Genomic DNA, 23,396 nt, shown 5'->3' with positions numbered 1-23,396 from the left:
GAGCCCCAGGTGAAGTGGTTCCCCCCATCCCCCAAATGGAAAAAATCTCAGTATTTGCTAAGCTGTAGAGACCCGCTGCTGTGATGTGGCCTGTTCCACCTCCACCCATTACACGGGGATAAGGCTGGGGGTGGGGGGGGCACAAAAGAGGTGCTGGAGGAGACACTCCCACCCCTGGCCGGGCTGGGGCTTTGGGGCCGGAAGGTTCACAGTACGCGGTTTGTCCGAACGTCACGGCTTTTATTGGGAGTTGGGGGTTTGGGGTGCCCTGTCAGGTGATCAGAACATTAAAAATGGACTCAACGTAAAATAATCTTCTGGACCCTTCTAGGACGACATGGCCGTGACCAGTAGTGCTAGAAACCAGTCTTTGAGCCCCCAGTGCCACGCCATGTCCCCCCACCTGCATACCTGTGGTCTCCCCCTGCCAGGCACCCTGTGCTGAGCACAGGGACATCCCTGCCAGGCCTAGAGGGCCTTGTGTTTTTAAGGCAGTCAAATCTTGCAGCCTGGTTCAGTGCCAGCTCCAAGGGCTACTGGGTAGCTGCAAGGGTCAATTAGCATTCCTGTGAGTCAGGTTTTTCCAGCCCAGGCCCTTGACTCTGCCCTGAGCTTGCAGCTGGATACAAAGTGCAAAAAAGCTTGGCTCCTTCTGTATTCTTTAAAAAAAAAAAAAAAAAATCTGTAAAAACAGCCTCCATGTCCACGCCCTTCCTGGCCCATCAGGTCCTGGTGGCAATCTCAGGGTCCTGCCCCCCCCCCGCAACCCCCACCCCGGCTCCTGCAGGCCGACCTTATTGCTGTGCTCTGGGCTTGGGGGCGGCTGAGGTGCCCCTCTGTCCTCCAGCAGGGCACGAGTGACCTGAGAGGCCCACTCAGGCAGAAGAGACGCAAGCTGGGCCGTCCAACTGGTTTCAACTGCCAGCTTTACCAATGCAGCATTTATTTTAAAATTAAATTAAATTAAAAAAAAAAAAAGATTGCATCACCAGGTAGTTTTCTCAATTAAGGAGGCAGCCTGACCAGGGCGGGCCGTGGCCGGGCGGCAGCAGCATCACACTGGGCCATTTAAGGCAGCTCCTTCCGGCGGGGCATCTGTCTTCCTGCAGGAATGGGGTGGGGTTGGAACCGTGCGGGCTGCAGGCCCTGTCTACACCCCCTACCCCCACACTCAACCTGCTCACCCGTCCTTTGTCACTGTCCCCAGGGTGGCCACCATGGCTGGGGCTGCTGTGACTGCCATGATGGGCCCTAGGGGGACCGCCACGGCCAGTGCAGAAGAGACTGCTGGGGTGGGTATGGCAGGGCCAGCCTTGCTCAGTGCTGTGGTGATGGCCACAGTAGCCTCGGGGGGCACAGCCACGGCTGGGGCAGCAGTCACTTCCTTTGGCGCGGGGCAGGCAGGGCTTAACAGCCGGCTGTCAGCACACCCGACCCTGTGTGGCAAACATGGACTCCAGTTACGGGCACCCCCACCCTCAGTGCCACCCCGCCTCATGCCCAAGGACCAGCTGGACAAAAAGGTCTAGGTGGCCTGGGAGCACCATCTTTGGCCCCTCTCACTCCTGCCCTTTGTGGGGTGGCCCAGGTTGTGCCCAGCTAGGCAGCTCTGCTGCCCCGAGTTCCAAGTATTGGGACAAGCTGCCTGTCCATTGATGACCTCAAACCTCCTCCAGGCAGCACTCAGATCCTGCTCATCATCAAGCACCTCATTCTTCAAGGACCCCAGAGGCTCCTGTGCCGTGATCTCAACTTCAGCCTCACACTGGACACAGTGTGGGGAAACCTCCCAAGGGACGGGAGAGTAGAGAGGATCCTGCCGGGTATCTAAGGGGCTTGCTCTGGAGGGGGTCGGGCACCCCAAGGCCCAGCCTGGCCACGAGCAGCAGATGGGCCCCCTGGCTTCCTGCAGGGCGAGGACACTGTGTCTGACTCAGGGAGGGGCACTCAGGTCAGGCGGGGGTGTGAGGAAGCTCACCTGCAGGCTGGGCCGTGACAATGGTGCAGGCAGAGCTCTAAGTGGCAAGTTTTACGCAGACAGCCCCGTGGAAAAAAACAACTTACTTTGCACAATGATATTCCCTGCTTTTCAGAGCAATTTTTTAGGGGTTGTTTAGGAGAAGTGGGTAAAGGTTTGTTTTGGTTTTGTTTTTGCCGACAGTCTCTCTCACGCGCAGGCCGGAGTGCAGTGGCGTGATCTCGGCTCACTGGTTCAAGCGATTCTCCTGCCTCAGCCTCCCAAGTAGCTGGGACTACAGGCGCCTGCCACCACGCTTGGCTAATTTTTGTATTTTTAGTAGAGATGGGTTTCACCATATTGGCCAGGCTGGTCTCGAACTCCCGACCTCAGGTGATCCACCCGCCTCGGCCTCCCAAAGTGCTGGGATTACAGGCGTGAGCCACTGTGCCTGGCTGGGTAAAGATTGTTAAGAATTTCAGTGACTAGGCCGGGCGTGGTGGCTCACACCTGTAATCCCAGCACTTTGGGAGGCCGAGGCAGGCGGATCATGAGGTCAGGAGATCGAGACCATACTGGCTAACACAGTGAAACCCCGTCTCTACTAAAAATACAAAAAATTAGCCAGGCGTGGTGGTGGCGGGCGCCTGTAGTCCCAGCTACTCGGGAGGCTGAGGCAAGAGAATGGCGTGAACCCGGGAGACGGAGGTTGCAGGGAGCCAAGATCGCGCCACTGCACTCCAGCCTGGGCGACAGAGCGAGACTCCGCCTCAAACAAACAAAAATTTAAGTGACTAAGAAGGAATGAAGCCCACACAGGAACTCTGTATGACTTTCAACCCGAGGGGCTCTGGCCTGGGCTTCCCAGTGACTTCCAGCATCGGCAAACGGCCTTGGCCCGGTTTCCCGTGCTGTGCCCCCCACTTGCTGCAGATGTCCTGAGGAAAGGGTGGCCAAACAAGGGGAGGAGCTGTGAGCACAGACGGGGCCTGCTGGTCAACAGGGCGGGGAGAGCCAGCCTGGTGCTGAGCTTGCAGCTTGGCTGGGGGAGATGCCCGGAGCCCCGATACCACACAGACCCTCCAGGATTGCCGGGGGTCAGTGAGCAGGACCCTCTGAGGTGTCAAACCTGCCCTACCTGTGGGGGAAGGGTAGTACAGGTGGGACGCATGCAGGCTGAGCTGCACTGGGCGGTGAAGCTGGGGGACACCCTCACCCCGCTCCAGGCAGGCCCTTCAGAACCATGGAGCCAGGAGTGACTGGGATGCACCACCAGATGTGAAAGGCACCTTGTCCCCTCCTAGAGGAATCCAGCCCGAGGACTTCCCCACTGTTGCCTGGACCTACTGGGAGCTCAGGCCTCAGGGTCTTTGCACAGCTGTGCCCTTGCTGGGTGCGCCCTCCTCCCCATGTCAAGCCCAGTCCTACCCTCCTCCTCAGGTTTACCTGGCCCTGGCATCTACCCCAGCTGTCCTGCCCTCCTGCTAACCCACCCCCTGACCCCAGAGGCCAGAGAGGTATCTGTTTACTGAAGGATCCCAGGGACCTTCTTCCTGTGGCCCTGGGGATGGATGGGGTTCAGCTTGGTGGAGGGGCCGGCCAGCCTCCAACCTCCTCACAGGGAGAGCCTCCCTCTCCACTCTCTCCCCAGGGATGGCTCTTGGGGTCTCAAGGGACTCTGGGCCTCTGCCAGCCTGCAAGCTGCCTCCAACTCTCAGTCAGGATTTGGATGCCCCCAGTGCAGTCCTGAGGCCCCCACCCCACATCCTACTGTCCTGCTTCTGAGGCGTCTCGGAATCATAGGCCTCCCGTGGAAGGGGAGCAGCAGGCGAGGTCTGCGTGAGCCCCACAGATGCCCGCTCGCCTGCCGGACCTAAAGTCTGTACCCCTCCCCGACCACCAGGATACCCAGATCCCAGGCGGCTCAGCCAGGCCCAGAGCCCCAAGAGGTGGGCTGTTCTCTCCAACTGGGATCTGGGGTAGGGGATGCTCCCCCAAGTCCCTGGGGGACTGTCTGGGACATCCAGGCCCTGTCTTCTTGTCTTAACCAGTCACAACAGAGAACACAGATGTTCTGTCCCACACTCGTCCCATCCGGCCTCCACTTAAATGTGTGGGCACCACTGCAGCCTGAGCTAGCCTCTGAAGGGTCACAGGGCCATGGGGGAGGCAGTGTGAAGACCCTGGCCTGGCCTCACCTCCTCTCAGGGGAGCTGAGACCTGGGGACAGAGCCTGGAAGCCACGCCCTATGCACCCGGCAGGCCCGCCCCCGCCACGCCCCACACACCTGCCGACAGCCTCCTCTGTCCTGGCCACTGTGGGCAGCCGGGGGGCCTCCCGGCCGGGACCCCTGCTCACCGCATCCATGGCACTCGCTGCCTTCTGGTCGCCATCCTCGCTGTGGGAGCCCCCAGAGGAGCTACTGTCAGAGGCCAGCAGGGGGGCCTTCCTGGTGACACACACGTTCCAGGCACATGGAGAAGCCGGGCTGACTGCAAAGTAGGAGGCCTGTGCTGTCCAGTGAGGCAGGAGGGGTCACAGGGTGTGGCCACTCCAGCCATAGGGTCCCCATACATGTGGCCCTCTCACATGCAGCCTGTTGCCTGCACACGTGTGGCCCTCTCACATGTAGCCTGTTGCCTGCACACGTGTGGCCCTCTCACATGCAGCCTGTTGCCTGCACACGTGTGCCTCTCTCACATGTAGCCTGTTGCCTCCACACGTGTGCCTGTGTGGGAGCCGCATGATGAGGCAGACAGGCTCACGCACCTGCCATGGGGTCTCCACACACACAACTCTGTTGCCTCCCCCATGATACAGGGACACATGCCCTGGTCTCACAGGAGGACTCAGAGGCTCAGGGAGGGGCCCACTCCGCCTCGTGTGGTCCTGCCACAGCTCCTTCAAGCCCAAAGGACCCCAAAACCGGGGACACCAGTGTTGGGAGCCAGCTGTCACTCACCTGGAGCTCTCAGCCTTATCTGGGGGAGCTTCTGAGCCTGACTAGGGGGCTGGGGGCCAGGGGCTCTGATCAGGCCACAGAACGGCTTCCTGCCAACAACCCACCCACACACATCTCAATGCTGGGGTCCCAGTGCTGCTGTCCGGAACCCAGGGTGCAGACCTGAGCTGTGCCACCTACTCAGACCGGGCTCAGAACCAGCCCAATGGTCTTGCTGCCTCCCCTCTGGGGGCCTCCCCATCTGCACGTGGCTGCTCCAGTCCCATTGCTGTATCAAACCCCAATGTCACCAGAGACCTAGCAGCATGCGGGGCCCCAGCCACCTCCTCCCACTGCCCCCAAGGAGGGGGGCCAGCTGGCCTCAGGCCTTAAACTGGGCAAGGCTGGGTGCCGCCTGCACTGCTCCTACTCACAGGCTTTCTCAGGGCCTTGGCTCCGGCTGCCCTCAGCATGGCTGTGTTCTGTGTCCACCGGAGAGCTGCACCTGGGCCCTGACTCGGAGCTGCATACAAGGACGAGGACAGGATCAGTCCTGGGGGACAGGCGCCTCCTGACCCTGACAGGCACTTCCTGGCACAGCCCCCTCCTGCCAGCGCATTTGTTACCAGCAGAAAGGTTGGAAGTCAGTGAACTTGGCCCAGCCTTTCTCCTCTGGAGCTGAGGTGCCAGCTGCCCACACACTGGAACCCACGTCCCTCACCACTCCTGGGGCTGTGGGCGTCGAGTTCGCTGGCTCATCAAACACTGCCGTCCACATGGCGCCTGCTGGGGGAGAGACACAGTGGTCAGGCATGGGCAGGCCTGGGGTGCTGCAGGCAAAGGGGAGGCAGCGCCCCTGCCCCGGGGGCCCCTCAGAGGTTGACAGGAAGATGGGGCTGCTCCAGGAGGGAGGCCCAGGCAGTGGCCATCAGCCCCTAAGGGAGCAACAGGGGACAGCTCAAGGGTCCTGACAAGCTGCCGACACCCATGGGGCGTGTGACCTGGAGCTCAGTCAGGTGCCTGAGGGCCCCCAGGCCTCCAGCAGGGCTGACACTGACAGTGTGGAGGTGATGCCACTGCCCTGTCCTACCCAGGACCGCAACCCACAGAGCCGGCAGCTCACCGAGCACCACTGGCCCCTTCCTGGCCTCGAGGATGGGGTGCCTTCCTCCTATCTGGGATGTTCCTGCTTCCCCAGGGTGTCACCCTTGCTCTGTCGGTTGGTCTCAGCTAAGAACTCAGCCCCTCCTAACGGAGATCCCTGCCCCCAACTACCAAAGTCCTGAGTGCCTCAGTGCTGCCCCCAGGGCAGGGTAAGGAGAGCGGTCTCATCAGCCATGCGGCGTGTGGGGTGGACTGGCTCCTGCCATAGATGTCGGCCATGAAGGTGGCGGCCGGCCTGTGCTGCTGTGCTGGGGAGGGCGTCAGGCCTGTGCCCGACTGTGTGGGGGCCGGACGGACGATGGAGACTAGGTGGACACCACCCACCAGCCTTGGCGACGTGGCTGAGTGACCACAACTGCGAGGCAGGGGCAGGAGACCACCTTGCGCTGGGCACAGCGCAGCACAGACCCCGACTCAGGACGGCTGGGAAACAGCTGGGGATTCAGGCTCCGGGCCACAGTGAGCCCCAAATGCCTCAGCTCCAAATGAAGCCTCCACAACACCCAGGCCAGGGTACCATGTCCTGTCCCCGATACCCACACTCCCGGCCCCTGGCCCCCAGCACCACCTTCTGAGTCACCCTCCACAGCGGGGGCTTCCTTCTTCCCGGGGGCCGGTGGGGCACCTGCCCCAGGTGCATCTCTGTGTGCTTCCAAGCTCGCCTTCCCGTCCTGGCCTCCACGCTCTGGGCCATTCTTTGAGCAACTCTCTGAAGCATGGGGGGCTCCAAACCTGGGGGAGATTCAGAGTCAGATGTCTGGTGGCCCAGGACGGACGCCTAACATGGAGGGTCAGTGGCTGCCCCAGGCTCGGGGCTGAGGGTGAGCACAGATCGTCTCGAGAGAGGAGCACGAGACGCTCCAGGCCTCAGCTCTGGGCTCCTCAGGGTCACCCGCTGCATTGGGCCCCAGAGGTGGCAGGACAGGTGTGGCTGCTCTGCAAGCCAGCTAACGAACCGCAGGGCGTCTGGGCGTCTGACAGGTGTTGTGGGGGCTGAACCTCCTCGGCAGAGGCTTTGTGGGGATGGGCTGGCCCCGCACCTGGGTCTGGCTGTCACCCGGGCAGCACAGCGAGTGTCACTGTCCTCCCAGATGTCCTCGTCCTCATTGTCATCAAAGGGCTGGATGCGGTCACTGCAGCAGGCCTCAAACAGAGCTGCGCTGGGCTGCAGAGTAAAACGCCAAGGTGAGTTTCCAGAGGGTCCGGGGGAGACAGGAGCCGCTCTCCCCCATAGGGCTCCCAGAGGGGCTTAGTTCGGGATGTGGGAGCCCCGGGCTGGAGGGGAGGACGGGGAGGGGCAAGGAAAGCGACTGTTCCGAGCTCCACAGAGGGGCCTCTCCCATCCCCACCGCACAGGCCCATGACAGACCGAGCCGTGGGCATGGCCTGAGCTGCCTGGGAAAAGGGTGGCCGCACCCCACACAGCCCGGCTTGCTCACACTGTCCTCGTCAGCGTCGATGTTGAAGTTGATCTCTGCGATCCTGTCAAACGGGGCACTGCAAGAGCAAGGGGGACGGCCTCAGCGCTCCTCCGGGCCCACTGCTCATCTGGGGCCTCAGGGCTCCTCCCCCGGTGCTCATCGGGGGCCTCAGCGCCCTCACACAACTGGGAACACCTGCTGTCTCCCGGGGACATCAGGCTGCACTCCCGGCAAGACCTCAGGGAGCTGCCTCCACGGGACCTCAGCAGCGGGGAGAGCCGCGCCTCGTGCAGAGTGCGCTCCACGTAGACTCACTTGATGTTGTCGTCCTGGTCGGCAAACTCCTCATCATTGAAGCCAAACTGATCCACGAAGTTGGCTGTCATCTGCTGGATCTGGTAGTCAGAGAAGGCCTGGGAGGGAGGGAGGGAGGGAGAGGGAGGGACGGACAGACGCCGGTCATGGAGGAGGCTTCAGGCCTGGAGGCTGCTCTTTGGGAACCACAATCTCTCTAGTTGTTCGGGAGCTTCTCCTCCAGCACAAGTGGGCAGTAAACTCTGTTCAGGGCTCATGATTCTACCAAAACTCAGGCTGCGCGCTCGCTGCGGTCACATCTGAGATATGCCCCATATTCTCTGACTTTTGAGTCCATCTGCTGTGTCCTCAGTGCTCTCATCAAGATGGAGTGACTTTGGGGTTCTCCCCTCAGACCCACCCCGCCCCATACGTGCTCGGAGACGAGCCCCCTCTCCCCTTTGCTAGTGAGATGCCATCAGACTCGTCTGGAGGACCAAGCGCAGCGCACACAGGTGCCGGGAAGGGCCCGGCAGGGTGCAGGTGCCGGCCACGCCCTCACCTGCTGAAGGGACAGCTCGTTAGGGAAAGCACCCTCAATGTCCTCGTCCTCACTCGAGGAGTGAAGGTGGTGAGTGCTCACCTAAAACACAGGCCAGATGGGGTGGGCGTGTGAGCCAGCCCAGCGCCCCAGACCCCACCCAGCCCAGCGCCCAGGACCATGCCCAGCCCAGGGCTCCCAGACCCCACCCAGCACGTCACTCATCAGATCTCTGGGCCCAGGAGGCCGTGCTGTGTAAGGAGGTGCCTAGGTGAGGCCAAGGCCCCGTGACAGCCCAACCTCCATGTGCAGGGGGCAGGTTGTGGGTCTCAGGCAAAAGGAGCCCTCTGCCAACAAGCTACAGCTCCTGGAGTGGGAGGAAAGGGACCTGAGGCCAACACCGGCTCTGCACAGAGGTCCTCAGAGACCCAGCCCTGGGTGTGGCACAGGACGGGGTCTCTGTTACGGACATCAGCCCGGAGGACACACTATGCAGGGGCACCGCATAGTCAAGAGGAGCAGGCAGGTGTGCGGCCCTTGTGCCTCCCTTGGCCTCTGCCTCAGGGCAAAGGCAGGAGCGTCTGACGGCGTCCCAGCACCGTGCGTGCGCCGAGGGGGCAGCCCCGAGCCTCCTCACCAGGTCCACAGTGTTCCTGCGGTTCGTCTCCGTCAGCGTCTCCTCCACGAAGCTCTCCCAGCGGCCACGGCAGTCCGCAGGGAGCCCTGCAAGGGAAGTGCTGCCTGGTGAGCCCTGGGAGACCCCGTGCAGATGGTGCAGGGCACCCGGGAGCTCCGGCAGGTGCATCCTGGGTCCAGGAGGATGGGGCGCTGCTACTGTGGTCAGCCCGTCTGAGGGCCTGAAGCAGGGGCTTTGCCGGATGGGAAACAGGCAGCATAGCTGCGTGTCCGGAGGGGCCTGGGGCCACGGTGAGATTGAGGTGCAGCACCTGTGGGCAAGGTGGTGGGCACTTCAGCCCCTACCGATACCCCAGTGGGCATCTGAGTTCCAAGTCTGTTGGGTGGAAGCCCATTCTGAGGAACTCCCAGAAACGCAGAAGCCGTGGAACAGAATCTGAGAAAGCAGCCAGCTTCCTTCCCCTCACCTCACAGGCCCAAACTCAGCAGCAGCCTACAGGCCTGGGCGCGTGTCCTGCCTGTTTTTCCGGGGAGGTCAGAGCCCTGGAAGGATTCACAATCTGGAGATCGTATGGAATGATCCAACAGCTTCCTGCTTGCCCCTCGCCTCCTTAAACTGCCCCTGCCCTGGGGAGCTGTCCCTGGCCTCCACCTCTACCCATCTACTTTGCCCTCCAGGATGTGGGGAAGCTCCTCCTGCCCTGCTTTTATTATTCGTGATGGCAGCCGGCAGGCCTGACCTCGCCAGGGGCTAATGGAGCCCAACCCAGGAGTCCCCTCACTATGGTCCTGGGGTGCGGGGAGGACTATCCAGAGCTTCCTCACCTTACACGGGTATAGGGAGGAGAGGCCACAGCTGGGCCCGCCTCTGCCACACATGTGCTGTGCCTGCGCCCACCTAACCCACTGCGTTCTTGAGAAACAGGCTGCGACCTGCTCCCCTGAGACTTGTGCTACGAAATCTCACACCTGAGTGAAAATGAGACTCTCCAATCACCTGAGTGCAGAGCACACAGCCAGGACAGCCTAGCCAGGCAGGGCTCCTGAGCTGCAAGGAGCCTGGTGGCGCTAACGGCTTCTGATTGCCAGCTCCGGGGTCACCAACTGCCCCCGGCAGGGACTGTCTCTTGTGCCACACACTGACGCCTGGCAGGATCTCCACAGAAGTCCGCCCAACAGAACTGACACATGAGACCCAGGCCCCCATGAGGAGAGATCTGATGTGTGAAGTGAGAGGACAGAGGTGGCCATGGGTCTCTCACTGTCAGTGCAGTCAGCACCTGCTGTCGGGCAGAGGGCAGTCTCAGGCGGCAGCTCCTTCGGGGCCCCGGTGCCCGCGACCAGCAGAAGGATGACCGGGTTGGGGGCTCACCTCGGATGACCTCGCTGATGTGAGTCTGCACAGGGCCCCGCTCCAGGTTCTGCACCACTGCGTTGGCGATCCGTGTGAGGTGGCCCATGTTCCCACGTCTCATGCCACCCGCTGCCCTGAAAGCAACAGGCACCATCGGGGCGGCCTCCTGGCCCCGACCTTGCCAGACCCACGACCCAGAGAGCCAAGTGGCAGAGGCCTCCAGGTTCACTTCGGAGAGGAAGTGCCCGGCCCCTGCCCAGTGTCCGCGCCCCCGGCCCTCCTCCAGGTTCACCTCCAGAGCAAGTGCCCGGCCCCTGCCCAGCACCCACACCTCTGGCCCTCCTCCAGGACACTTCTGTTTGAGTAGCACCTGCCATGTGCAGCAGGCTCACCCCAACCTCACTACCAAAAGTGCCACTGAGACAGATGAGGAGACAGACACTGCTCTCACTCCATTTTACAGACAGGGAAACGGAGGCAGAAAGGCCATGGCGTGGCCTAAGTCCCGCTGGTGGCAGCAGTGGCGCAGGAGGTGAGCCCGCGCTGCCAGCTACCAAGCTCAGGCTCAACACCCCGAGGGGAGGGTTGGGCGGGACCTCCATGCTGTACAGCCCAGCTCGGCCTCTGCTTCCCCACACACAGCTGCACTCAGACCCCTCCCAGCTCCCTTGAGTCCCTCCTCATATCGCCCAGAGCCAGACAGTTCCCAGCAGGACAGCGAACGGGTGGGGATGGCTCTGGGCCCAGGACAGTAAGCGGGACATGTGTCCTGACCAGAGGGAGCACCCATTAAGCAGAAGACACAAAAAGACCAAAATAGCGCGTCCCTGTGTGCGAGTGCTGACGGAGGGCCCGAGTTCCTGGGGAAGATCGGGAATGGACAGTGGACCCACAAGAGGACAAAGCCTAGGCAAGCCAGGCTGGGCGGGGGTCAGAGCAGGTGCCTGGTGGGGACGGGACCGCTTCCTGTCAGCTCCCTGTGTCCCCTCCCCAAGTAGCATTTGCAGCTGTCCGCCCAGTAGAAGGGTCCCTTGCACAGCAGCCCCAGAACGTGGAGCCGCGTCGCACACCCTACACTCCACCCGATCCTGCAGTCCTGCACGCAGCATCACCAGGGCTTGGGTGAGGTGCGTCTCTGCATCCCTAACTGGCCAAGCTGGGTCCCTCCATGTCCGAGCGGCTCTTACTGCGTGTGGTCGTTGGCTTCCCAGGCCTCCAGGATCCTCTGCACCAGGCAGCACTTCTGGAACAGCTGGGGGGCGGGGCAGGGGGGCAGCGTGAGTCAGGGTCTGAAGGCGGCACGCACCCCTCCACCCATCCCTGGACTGGGCAGGGCTGGCTGGCGGCCACGTCTGTGTGGACTTTGCAGGCCCTTGACTGCTACGCACGCACAGCCCCAGCCTCTGCGGTCCTCACCAAACACCAGAGGAGGGTGCTGTTCGGGGCTCATACTGCTGAGCGCCCTGAAGATGAAGCCTGAGAAAAGGACCCTCTCCTTCTCCTCCAACTCCTGGAATTGCCCCCTGACCCCTGTCTTCCCCTGGGCCTTCTCCCCGTCTCTCCATTACCCTCCACTTTGGCCACTCTCCTGCCCTCTTCCTCTGTGTCCGGAAGAACGACTAGGGCTGTCTGCCCTCAGCACTTTCTCTCACCTCCAGGCCCTGACACAGATCACTTCTTGTACCTGAGATGTTTTTCCTGGGCTCCACCTCACACTACGATATACCTGTGGCCTTGCTATCTGGGTGACAGTCCCTGGTTGGCCTGCATGTCCCTCAGCATCTCCTCCCCACCGTGTGGCTCCCATCACTGACACTGCTGGCTCCCTGGGCATTTATTCCCTGGGCCTCCAGCTGGAGGCCAGACTGAACTCATCTCATCCAGTGCTAACCCTTGCCAGGCCTGCACGTAGAAGGCACCAGAACCCCTGCTGAAGGCAGGTAGGAATGAGATCTGCAAGACCCACTCAAGCCCCACTGTCTACGAGCGTCTGACCAGACACCTGGGGACCCTTTTCCAAGCCCTGCCCCCGTGTCAGCTGCACAGCGAGGTCCGGCACACGTCAGCGCTGACGTGGACACGGTCTGAGTGGGGCGCAGTTGGCGCTGATAAGATGGATGCTTCTTGGACTCACGTGGGTCACCATTGTGTTGTCAGGGAGGCTGGCGGCAGGCTGGGGAGTCTCCAGGCTCCGGTTTCCGTTCTCATGCGGAGGCTCCACCCTGCTCTCGGATCCGCTGGCTTCTGTCCTCTCCTCACGGGCAGCGTGGGAGAGAATAGCGGCTATGCATAGTTCCACTTGGAAGTGCAAAAAGTTATTCCAGGTGTACTTAAAGAACAAGTCCTGGGTAAACAGAGGACAGAAGACAGTTCTTAGATCGGTTTTCTCCTGCCGGCTACACCACAAAGGTGAGGGAAACCCTTCCTAAAGGTGGCGTCCTAACTCCTCACAAGTCCAGTCTCTGGGTAGCTACGAAGGAGTTTTAAGCGTTTTCCTGAGGCTCATCTCTCTATTACGGAGCTTCTTCAAATAGCCACTGAGCACTTCTGCCTCCTGCCTGTGGGTGTCTGTTGGTCTCTGCTTCAATCTGAATCATCACCTTCTTTCTACTTTCTGCGGGTTTATTCTCTTTTTTTTTTTTTTTTTTTGAGACGGAGTCTCGCTTTGTCTCCCAGGCTAGAGTGCAGTGGCACGATCTCGGCTCACTGCAACCCCTGCCTCCTGGGTTCAAGTGATTCTCCTGCCTCAGCCTCCCTAGTAGCTGGGATTACAGGTGCCCGCCACCATGCCCAGCTAATTTTTGTATTTTTAGTAGAGACGGGATTTTGCCATGTTGGTCAGGCTGGTCTTGAACTTCCAACCTCAGGTGATCTGCCCGCCTCCGCCTCCCAAAGTGCTGGGATGACAGGCATAAGTCACCAGGCCTGGCTTCTTTTGTCCTTCAGTTGGAAGCTTAACTCATTAATTGCAGCCTTTCTTCCCAGTCTGTCTTTAAAGGCTACATTTCCCTGTATAAAATCAACTTTAACTACATTCTACACATTTTGCTAAGTAGTATTTTTATGATTCTTCAGTTCTAAGTATGTGAGAAGTTCCTTTATGATTCTGTCTTTCTCATGAGTTATTGGAAGTGTGTTAGACTCTCAAGCACATGAGGATTCCACCCAGGATGGGCAGGCGTGTGCATATCGTCCACCACACAAACGTGAGACTGTGAGGGGCACATTCAGACACTCCCCAAGGGAGCCCGGACTTAACCAGCATGGGCTGAAGCCCAGAGGAGGTTCTGGCCACCTAGATACTCCCCTGGGGGACAGAGGTGGCTGAACGAGGACAGCTGCCATCTCTCACCTCCCATGTAGCCTCTTCCAGATGAGGACAGAGAGGGGGACATAGGTCTGACGCACTCGCCCCCCACTGCCGTCTCTTACATTCCAGGGGCCACGGCAGCCTGTGTCCCAGACCCTCTTCTGCCTCCATGGAGAAGGAGGACTGTATGAAGAGGGGAATGGGGTGAGGTGTATATTCCACACCAGGATTCGAGCTTGGGCCCCTCGTTCCACACAGTGGGGTTGGAGCTAGAGAAAGGCAGGAGGCTCATTTGCTTCATGTTCTCCACAGAAACATAGTCCTAAATCCTGGCTTCACCTTCTCTGCCCATGTGACCTTGAGCAACCTTGGAGGAGGCGTTCCTGTGTCACCTCATCTGTGACATGGAGTCAGACCTACCTCTCAACAAAAAGCCCGTACCAGATGGCTTTGCTGGGAAATTCTACCAAACATTTATTGTGTTGTTTGTTTTTCCTTTCCTGGCGATGAGGTCTACCAAACGTTTAAAGAAGAGTTAACACTAATCCTTCTCAAACTCTTCCAAAAAACTAAGAGAGAATACTTTCTAATTCATTCTGTGAGGACAGAATTACCTTTGATACCAAAGCCGAATGAGGACACTACAAGAAAAGAAAACTACAAACCAATGTTCCTTATCAACATGGATGCAAAATACTAGCAAACCAAACTTAGCATCATATCAAAAGAATTATATACCAGGATAAAGTGGGATTTGCTCCTCAAATGCAAGGATGGATCGACGTATGAAAATCAATCAATACACCACATTAACAGGATAAAGGACGAAAGCCAAATGATCATCTCAACTTATACAAAAAAAATCTGATAAAATTCCACATACGGCCAGGTGCGGTGGCTCATGCCTGTAATCCCAACACTTTGGGAGGCCGAGGAGGGCGGATGACCTGAGGTCAGGAGTTCAAGACCAGCCTGGCCAACGTGGTGAAACCCCGTCTTTACTGAAAATACAAAAATTAGCCGGGCATGGTGGCACACACCTGTAATCCCAGCTACTTGGGAGGCTGAGGCAGGAGAATCGCCTGAGCCCAGGAGGCGGAGGTTGCAGTGAGCCAAGATCACGCCACTGCACTCCAGCCTGGGCAACAAGAGCAAAACTCTGTCTCAAAAAAAAAAAAAAAAATTCAACATACTTTCTTGATAGAACACTCAAACTAGGATATAGAAGGAAATATCTTCAGTATGATAAAGGCACCTGTGAAAAGCCCATAGCTGACAACATATTCAATGCTGAAAGACTGAAAGCTTCTCTAAGATCAGGAGTGAGGCAAGGATGCCCACTCTCACCACTGGTATTCGGTCTTCTCTTAGCAGTCCTAGCCAGAGCAATTAGGCAAGAAAAAGAAATAAAAGGCATCCAAATGGTAAAGGCAAAAGTAAAATTATCTTTGTTCCCAAATGACATGATTTTTTTTTTTTAGAGTATGTATTTTTTTTTTTTTTGAGCAAGGGTCTTGCTCTGTTGCCCTGGCTGAAGTACACACAGTGGTGTGATCTCAGCTCTGCAGCCCTGACCTCCCAAACTCAAGTGATCCTCCCTCTTCAGTCTCCTGAATAGCTGGGACTACAGATCTGTGCCACCACACCTGCCTAATTTTTATTCTTATTTATTTTGTAGAGACCAGGTCTCACTATGTTGCCCAGGCTGGTCTTAAACTCTTGGGTTCAAGCAATCCTCCCGTCTAGGCCTCCCAAAGTGCTGGGATTACAAACATGAGCCACCACACCTGACCTAATATGATCTTACACATAGAAAATTCTAAATATTCCAGATAAATTGCTAGAGCTAATAAACGAATTCAGCAAAGTTCTAGAATACAAAATTGACACACAAAAAAGCAGCTGCATTTCCATACACTAGCACTGAATAATCCAAAAAGGAAAGTAAGAAAACAATTTTATATATGACAGCATCCAGAAGAATTAAGTCAAGGAGATAAAAGATTTGTACACTGAAAACTACAAAACACTGCTACAAGAATTTAAAGACCTATTTAAAGTAAACAGGGCCAGGCACGGTGGCTCATGCCTGTAATCCCAGCACTTTGGGAGGCCAATGTGAGCAGATCACTTGAGGTCAGGAGTTTGAGACCAACCTGGCCAACATGGTGAAACCCCATCTCTACTAAAAATATAAAAATTGGCTGGGCGTGGTGGCTCACGCCTATAATCCCAGCACTTTGGGAGGCCAAGGCGGGCGGATCATGAGGTCAGGAGATCGAGACCGTCCTGGCTAACATGGTGAAACCCTGTCTCTACTAAAAATACAAAAAATTAGCCACTTGAGGTGGCAGGCACCTGTAGTCCCAGCTACTTGGGAGGCTGAGGCAGGAGAATGGCGTGAACCCGGGGGGCGGAGCCTGCAGTGAGCCGAGATCGCGCCACTGCACTCAAGCCTGGGCGACAGCGAGACTCCGTCTCAAAAAAAAAAAAAAAAAAACAAAAATTATTTTGTGGTGGCGGGCACCTGTAATCCCAGGTACTCATGAGGTTGAGGCAGGAGACTTGTTTGAACCCGGGAGGCAAAGGTTGTGGTGAGCCGAGATTGCGCCACTGCACTCCAGCCTGGGCAACAGAGTGAGATTCTGTCTCAAAAATATAAATAAATAAATAAATAAATAAATAGGAAGACATCTGTGTTCATGGATTGAAGACTTAATATTGTTAAGAAGACTGTATTACCCAAAGTGATCTATAAATTCAAAGCAATCCCTACCAAAATCTGAACAGCATTTTTGCAAACATTGAAAAACGCATCCCCAAATTCATACAGAATCTCAAGGGATGACTTTGAATAGCCAAAACAACCTGGAAAAAGAACAAAGTTGGAAAACTCACACTTATCACTTACTACAAAGCTACAGTCACCAAAACAGTGCGACACTGGCATAAGGACAGACATATAAACCAACGAAACAGAACAGAGAGTCCAGAAATAAACCTTTGCATACATCGCCAGCTGTTTTTTTTTTTTTTTGAGATGGAGTCTCGCTCTGTTGCCCAGGCTGGAGTGCAGTGGCACAATCTCAGCTCACTGCAAGCTCCACCTCCCGGGTTCACGCCATTCTCCTGCCTCAGCCTCCCAAGTAGCTGGGACTACAGGCACGTGCCACCACACCCAGCTAATTTTTTCATATTTTTAGCAGAGACGGGGTTTCACTATGTTGGCCAGGATGGTCTCAATCTCCTGACCTCATGATCCACCCACCTCAGCCTCCCAAAGTGCTGGGATTACAGGCGTGAGCCACCGCGCCCGGCCGGCCAGCTGGTTTTTAACAATTAGGCCGAGACCATTCATGGGGGAAAGGACAGTGTTTGTTTTTTTTTGAAACGGAATCTCGCTCTGTCACCCAGGCTGGAGTGCAGTGGTGTGATCTTGGCTCACTGCAACCTCCGCCTCCTGGGTTCAAGTGATTCTCCTGCCTCAGCCTCCCAAGTAGCTTGGATTACAGGTGCCGCCACCATGCCTGGCTAATTTTTGTATTTTTTGTAGAGATGGGGTTTCGCCACATTGGCCAGGCTGGTCACAAACTCCTGACCTCAGGTGATCTGCCTGCCTTGGCCTCCCAAAATACTGGGTTTACAGGCATGAACCACCGTGCCTGGCCTAGGACAGTCTTTTCAACAAGTGCTGGGAAAACTGGATAACCCCATGCAAAAGAATGAAGCTGGACCCTTACCTTACACCAGATACAAAAATTAATTCAAAATGGATCAAAGACCTAAACATAAGAGAGAAAACATACAACTTTTTGAAGGAAGCATAGAGGAAAAGCTTCATGATACTGATTTGACAATGACTTTTTTGTATATGACACCGAAAGCACAGGCAACAGAGAAAAAAAGATAATTGGATTTCATCAAAATTTAAAACTTGTGTGTCAAAGGTCATTATCAAGGAGTAAAGGCTGGGTGGCTGGTGGCTCACGCCTATAATTCCAGCATATTGGGAGGCCACGGCTGGAGCATCACTTGAAGTCAGGAGTTCAAGGCCAGCCTGATCAACATAGTGAGACCCCATCTCTACAAAAAATATAAAAATTAGCTGGATGTGGTGGCGCATGCCTGCAGTCTTAGCTACTCAGGAGGCTGAGGCGGGAGGATCACTTGAGCCCAGGAGTTCAAGGTTACAGGAAGCTATGATCACTGTACTGCAAGACCCTACATCTAAAAAAATTTTTTATGTAAAAAGATAACCCAAAGAAAATATTTGCATATATCTGATAAAGGATTAATATCCAGAATATATATAGAACTTCTAAAACTAAAAAAAAAAACAAAAAAACAAAACTCAATTCAAAAATGGTCAAAGGACTTGAATAGACATTTCTCCAACGAAGCTATTCACATGGCCAAAAAGCACAAGAAGATGCTCGACATCACTTGTCACACAGAGACACCATTCCACACGCGCATCAGATGACGAGCATCAGCCACACGGAGACACCGTTCCACATCCACATCAGATGACGAGCATCAGCCACACGGAGACACCGTTCCACATCCACATCAGATGACGAGCATCAGCCACACGGAGACACTGTTTCACACGCGCATCAGATGACGAGCATCAGCCACACGGAGACACCGTTCCACACGTGCATCAGATGACGAGCATCAGCCACACGGAGACACCGTTCCACATCCACATCAGATGACGAGCATCAGCCACACGGAGACACCGTTCCACACGCGCATCAGATGACGAGCATCAGCCACACGGAGACACCGTTCCACACGCGCATCAGATGACGAGCATCAGCCACACGGAGACACCGTTCCACATCCACATCAGATGACGAGCATCAGCCACACGGAGACACCGTTCCACATCCACATCAGATGACGAGCATCAGCCACACAGAGACACCGTTCCACACGCGCATCAGATGACGAGCATCAGCCACACGGAGACACCGTTCCACACGCGCATCAGATGACGAGCATCAGCCACACGGAGACGCCGTTCCACACGCGCATCAGATGACGAGCATCAGCCACACGGAGACGCCGTTCCACACGCGCATCAGATGACGAGCATCAGCCACACGGAGACGCCGTTCCACACGCGCATCAGATGACGAGCATCAGCCACACGGAGACGCCGTTCCACACGCGCATCAGATGACGAGCATCAGCCACACGGAGACACCGTTCCACATCCACATCAGATGACGAGCATCAGCCACACGGAGACGCCGTTCCACACGCGCATCAGATGACGAGCATCAGCCACACGGAGACGCCGTTCCACACGCGCATCAGATGACGAGCATCAGCCACACGGAGACGCCGTTCCACACGCGCATCAGATGACGAGCATCAGCCACACGGAGACGCCGTTCCACATGCGCATCAGATGACGAGCATCAGAAGAAGGAAGACAAGTGTTGGCGGGATGAGGGGGAGGATGAGGAGAAAGGGGAGACTTTGTTGACAGGAAGATAAAATGGTGCAGCCACTGTGGAAAGGTCTGGCCTCAAAACTTAACCATGGAATTGTCACATGACCTGGCCTCGTAGGTATTTATCCAGAAGAACTTCTTCTTCCTTTCAGAAGAACTGACAGCAAGGACTCAAACAGGTATTTGTACACCCACATATACAGCAGTCTTATCCACAATAGCCAAGGCTGGAAGCAGCCCAAGTCTCCACTGAGGGATGGATGAATGGACAGAACGTGGCCCACCCACACAGCAATTTTTCAGCCTTAAAAAGGAAGGAAATTTGGACGTACAGTACAATACTGAATGAACCTTGGGCACATAGTGCTAAGTGAAATAAGTCAGTCACAAAAAGATAATACTTTATGATTCCACTCATAAACTGTACCTAGAATAGTCAAAATCAGAGACAAAGACAATGGTGGTTGCCAGAGACTGTGGAGAGGGAGAATGAATGGGGAGTTAGTGTTTAACAGAGAGAGTTTCTGTTTGGTAAAATGAAAAACTTCTAGATGTGGATAATGGTAATGGCTATACAAGATTGTGAATGCACTGAGTTACACACCTTAAAATAGTTAAAACAGCCAAGTTTATGTTATGATATTTTACCACAGTAAATATAAAAGAGAGGAAGAAAATGGAAGACAGAATTCTTTTGAAGAGGGAAAAGGGGCTGGGCGCAGTGGCTCACGCCTGTAATCCCAGCACTTTGGGAGGCCAAGGCGGGTGGATCACGAGGTCAGGAGTTTGAGACCATCCTGGCCAACACGGTGAAACCCCGTCTCTACTAAAAATACCAAAAAAAATTAGCTGGGCGTGGTGGTGCGTGCCTATTAATCTCAGCTACTCGGGAGGCTGAGGCAGGAAAATCGCTTGAACCAGGGAGTCGGAGATTGCAGTGAGCCAAGGTCCCGCCACTGCACTCCAGCCTGGCGACAGAGAGACTCCATCTCAAAAAAAAAAAGAAGAAGAGGGAAAAGGAAAGTAGGTCTCTTTTGTAATTGCTTCCCTGATGCAGACTGGGATCTCACAGACAAAGCAGTGCCCAGAGCTTCTACATGCTGACAGAGCTTCCACACGCGGACGGACCTTCCACACGCGGACGGACCTTCCACACGCGGACGGACCTTCCACACGCGGACGGACCTTCCACACGCGGACGGACCTTCCACACGCGGACGGACCTTCCACACGCTGACAGAACTGTGAGCCAGACAGCACTTCGAGCCCAGTTCTGGGACTAAGATTGCAGGGAGATTCCAGCAGAGCCCCAGAGCCAGGCAGAAGAGGGGGGCTGTGTCTGCCAACAGGACCCACTAGGGCAGTGCCCTTCGTTCTCAGGGGAGCAGCCCCATGCTCTCCGCAGAGGAGCCTGCTGCCCACAGCCAGGGCTGCTCACTGGCACTACCTGCCAGCACCGCCTGCCCTTTCCTCTCCTCAGACACCTGGAGCATCATGCAAGCCGTCTGCAGGATGGAGAAGCACTGCCCGCTGGCTTTGACAAAAACTGCCAGGTTAACCTTCTATTGTGGAAGACAGGAGCGGGCAATTCTACAGTAGACTCGTCACTTCCCATGAGCCTGCAGCTGAGACACGCCCCACTGCTGCTCTGTGCCCCACCAGAGACCTGTAGTCCAGCCTTGGGACTTGGGACTGGAACCTCCCCGTGGCAGAGCTTTGTCCAAATGCTGGGGCCCTGCTCTGCTGCTCCTGACGAGTCCACAGGCCATGGCCGGCACACTCACAGACATGCGGGGCTGGCTGAGGGGCCCACTTACCAGCAGTAAGTCCATAGTGTTGAGCCGGCAGAGCTCCTGGTTGATGCTGGGTGTGTTTGTGTGCAGCAGTGCTGCCATGAGGCGGGCGCCATGCAGACGGGCATTCCCCAGGGGCTCCTCCAGCACACCAATGGTGGTCAGGATCGCTTTCTTCTGCAAACACAGAAGGCACCACCCAGTTAGGCCCTGTAAGCAGTGAGGCCACTGCTGGAGTCTCTGGGCTCATGCCCATCACTCCAGGCTGGGACCCAGCCTGGGGTAGCGAGGTATGTGGTGGGGGTTCCTCAGGGAGGGCTGTCTGCCAGAAGAAATGAAGGCATCAATGGGGTGAAGAGCCTGCTGCTCCCTTCAGGGCTTCAAAGAGTGCTCCTAGGATGCTCGCGGGCACTCCAGTCTGAGCCGGCAGGGCCAGGGAGCCGTGCACCTCAGCGGGTGAGATGTCCAAGATGGGGCCAGCGGTACCAGTCTAAGGCCAGAGCCCTTGGCACGATGCCTTGCTAAGGATGCCCAATGGGGGTCCCTCTGCGGACACAACCTCAGAACACCAAGTTAACAAGTGTCCCATGAACACACTTTGGGGAGACTGATGGGAATGCCTCCTCGGATGGACCGCAGGTCTTTTCTGATCCCCCACACTCAGCCTACTGCATCTACCTTCTCTTCACTGAAACCTCCAGCTGACAAAACAGAATCTCGGCCCCCACAGAGCTCGCTAGTGGGGCAGGTGGATCTTACCAAGGTGGCGAGTGAGAGGAACTGAGCTATAGGTCAGGAGGGTGCTATGCAGCAGGGGTCGGGTTGTGTCTGGGGAGGGTGAGACGGGATGGGGAGTTGCCTGGCTGGCAGTCTGAACCAGGAGGAGCCTTTGTGTGCCTCACCCCCCTCAACATGCTGCTGAGAAGGGCAAAGGGCCTCCCCTGCCACCCCCTGGTCCCCTCTCAGGAGCCGAGCACCCCTTAGCTAGGTGCCCCCAACTTGGAGGCCAGGCTTATGGTGACCTCGGGGTCATTTGCAGAGGCAGAGATGAGCATTTGCAGATCTGGGAGGGGCACTCCTGAAAATCTGTTTTGGCACCTGCCCGGTGCTTCGCAAGTGGGGGTGTGGGAACGGCCGTCTTAGAACACATTCACTCCACACTCTGCTTCCTAGGGGACAAGCTGTGGATTCTCCTCCCTGCAAATCAACCTCTCCTGCGACACCTCCAAAGGCACTCAGCAGTTGCCACGGCCATTTACCTTGGGCGGGTTGAGCAGGAGCTGGTGGAAGTCCTTCAGCCGAGGCTCGATGCCGTGTAGTACGCTGCTGCTGACAGCGTATGACCTTTCCAGTCCCTGAGAAAAGGAGTCCACCAAGCCCTCTGTCCTGTGGATGAGGAAAGCAGATGGAGACCGGGGACACCAGGGCCCTGTCCAACCTCACCAGCAACTCAGTGCATCCTCTTCTTCCAGAAAGAGCCCTTTTAACTTTCCCAAAAAGAAATCCTAGAGCAGTGCAGCTACCCAAGGTCTCCACACGTGATCTGGTGACTGGTACAGGCAGAAGAGAAAGGTACTAAAGACCTTCAGGCAGATGCTTGCTTGCGACATCCGAGAATATGGAGGCAGGGCAAGTGACACAACACAGGACTCACTGGCCCTAGCACCAGTGAGAGGTCCTGCTCTGTCCCGCTTTTAAAACCTTCACTGCTATCCCTGTCTCTTTCACTGTTCCTGTGTCGACTTTTATTTTTATTTATTTTTATTTTTTTTGAGCCAGAGTCTCGCTCTGTCATCCAGGGTGGAGTGCAATGGTGCGATCTTAGCTCACTGCAACCTCCACCTCCTGGGTTCAAGCGATTCTCCTGCCTCAGCCTCCTTTTTGTATTTTTAGTAGAGACAGGATTTTGTCATGTTGGCCAGGCTGGTCTCCATCACCTGACCTCAGGTGATCCGCCCGCCTTGGCCTCCCAAAGTGCTGGGATTACAAGCGTGAGCCACCGCGCCTACCCCCTGTGGTGTTTTCAAGCAAGTCTTCTGAGGTATTTATTTAAACACTCTTTCCAGTTGTAAAAGTAATACATAATCATATATTTTTTAAAGTAATATGCAAAATAATTTTAAAAATCAGAGAGCCAGGTGCAGTGGCTCACACCTATAATCCCAGCACTTTGGGAGGGACAGGTGGGAGGATCGCTTGAGCTCAGGACTCTGAGGCCACGCTGAGATATGATCGTGCCGCTGCACTCCCACGTGGGTGACAAAGCAAGACACTGTCTGAAAATAATAATAATAATAATCACAATAATCTAAGAGAAACAGCTGGCTTATCTCTGCTTTCCTGATTTTTACACAGTCCCCTCTATCACATGCAGGGTTAAGCTTGGGCCTCAGAAGTGGCTCAGCTTTCCTGGGTTTATGAAGATTAAAATATCAATATTCCAGTTGCCTAACTAGAGAAAACGGTAACATTATAACACTACTTCTGGTTAATAAACTAACAAATATGTATTAGGTACTA

The 23,396-nt window shown here is 56.1% G+C and overlaps 1 protein-coding gene across 29 annotated transcripts in view; it reads right to left on the bottom strand.

Moving 5' to 3' along the window:
* Positions 1–219: 219 nt before the first annotated feature.
* The window catches only part of PPP6R2 (protein phosphatase 6 regulatory subunit 2), a 104,223-nt gene continuing 81,046 nt past the window's right edge, over positions 220–23,396 (bottom strand). For 5 of the 29 annotated variants that reach the window (XM_055374418.2, XM_031007348.3, XM_055374417.2 and 2 more), the window contains 16 exons: positions 22,136–22,262; positions 20,901–21,053; positions 12,444–12,653; positions 11,497–11,561; positions 10,328–10,443; positions 8,957–9,042; positions 8,341–8,421; positions 7,800–7,897; positions 7,503–7,560; positions 7,104–7,228; positions 6,632–6,795; positions 5,526–5,685; positions 5,334–5,422; positions 4,246–4,450; positions 1,185–1,436; positions 220–1,103 (listed from right to left, as the gene is read on the bottom strand). In XM_055374418.2, the coding sequence (XP_055230393.1) occupies positions 1,055–1,103; positions 1,185–1,436; positions 4,246–4,450; positions 5,334–5,422; positions 5,526–5,685; positions 6,632–6,795; positions 7,104–7,228; positions 7,503–7,560; positions 7,800–7,897; positions 8,341–8,421; positions 8,957–9,042; positions 10,328–10,443; positions 11,497–11,561; positions 12,444–12,653; positions 20,901–21,053; positions 22,136–22,262 (2,038 nt within the window). In that variant the 3' untranslated portion in view covers positions 220–1,054. The remainder of the gene's footprint in view (positions 1,104–1,184; positions 1,437–4,245; positions 4,451–5,333; positions 5,423–5,525; positions 5,686–6,631; positions 6,796–7,103; positions 7,229–7,502; positions 7,561–7,799; positions 7,898–8,340; positions 8,422–8,956; positions 9,043–10,327; positions 10,444–11,496; positions 11,562–12,443; positions 12,654–20,900; positions 21,054–22,135; positions 22,263–23,396) is intronic. The other 24 variants (XM_031007350.3, XM_055374419.2, XM_055374427.2 and 21 more) reach the window with 9 other exon arrangements.

Source organism: Gorilla gorilla, chromosome 23 (genome assembly GCF_029281585.2).
Source record: "Gorilla gorilla gorilla isolate KB3781 chromosome 23, NHGRI_mGorGor1-v2.1_pri, whole genome shotgun sequence".
NCBI classification, from domain to species: Eukaryota; Metazoa; Chordata; class Mammalia; order Primates; family Hominidae; genus Gorilla; species Gorilla gorilla.
This window is presented reverse-complemented; position numbering and strand designations above follow the sequence as displayed.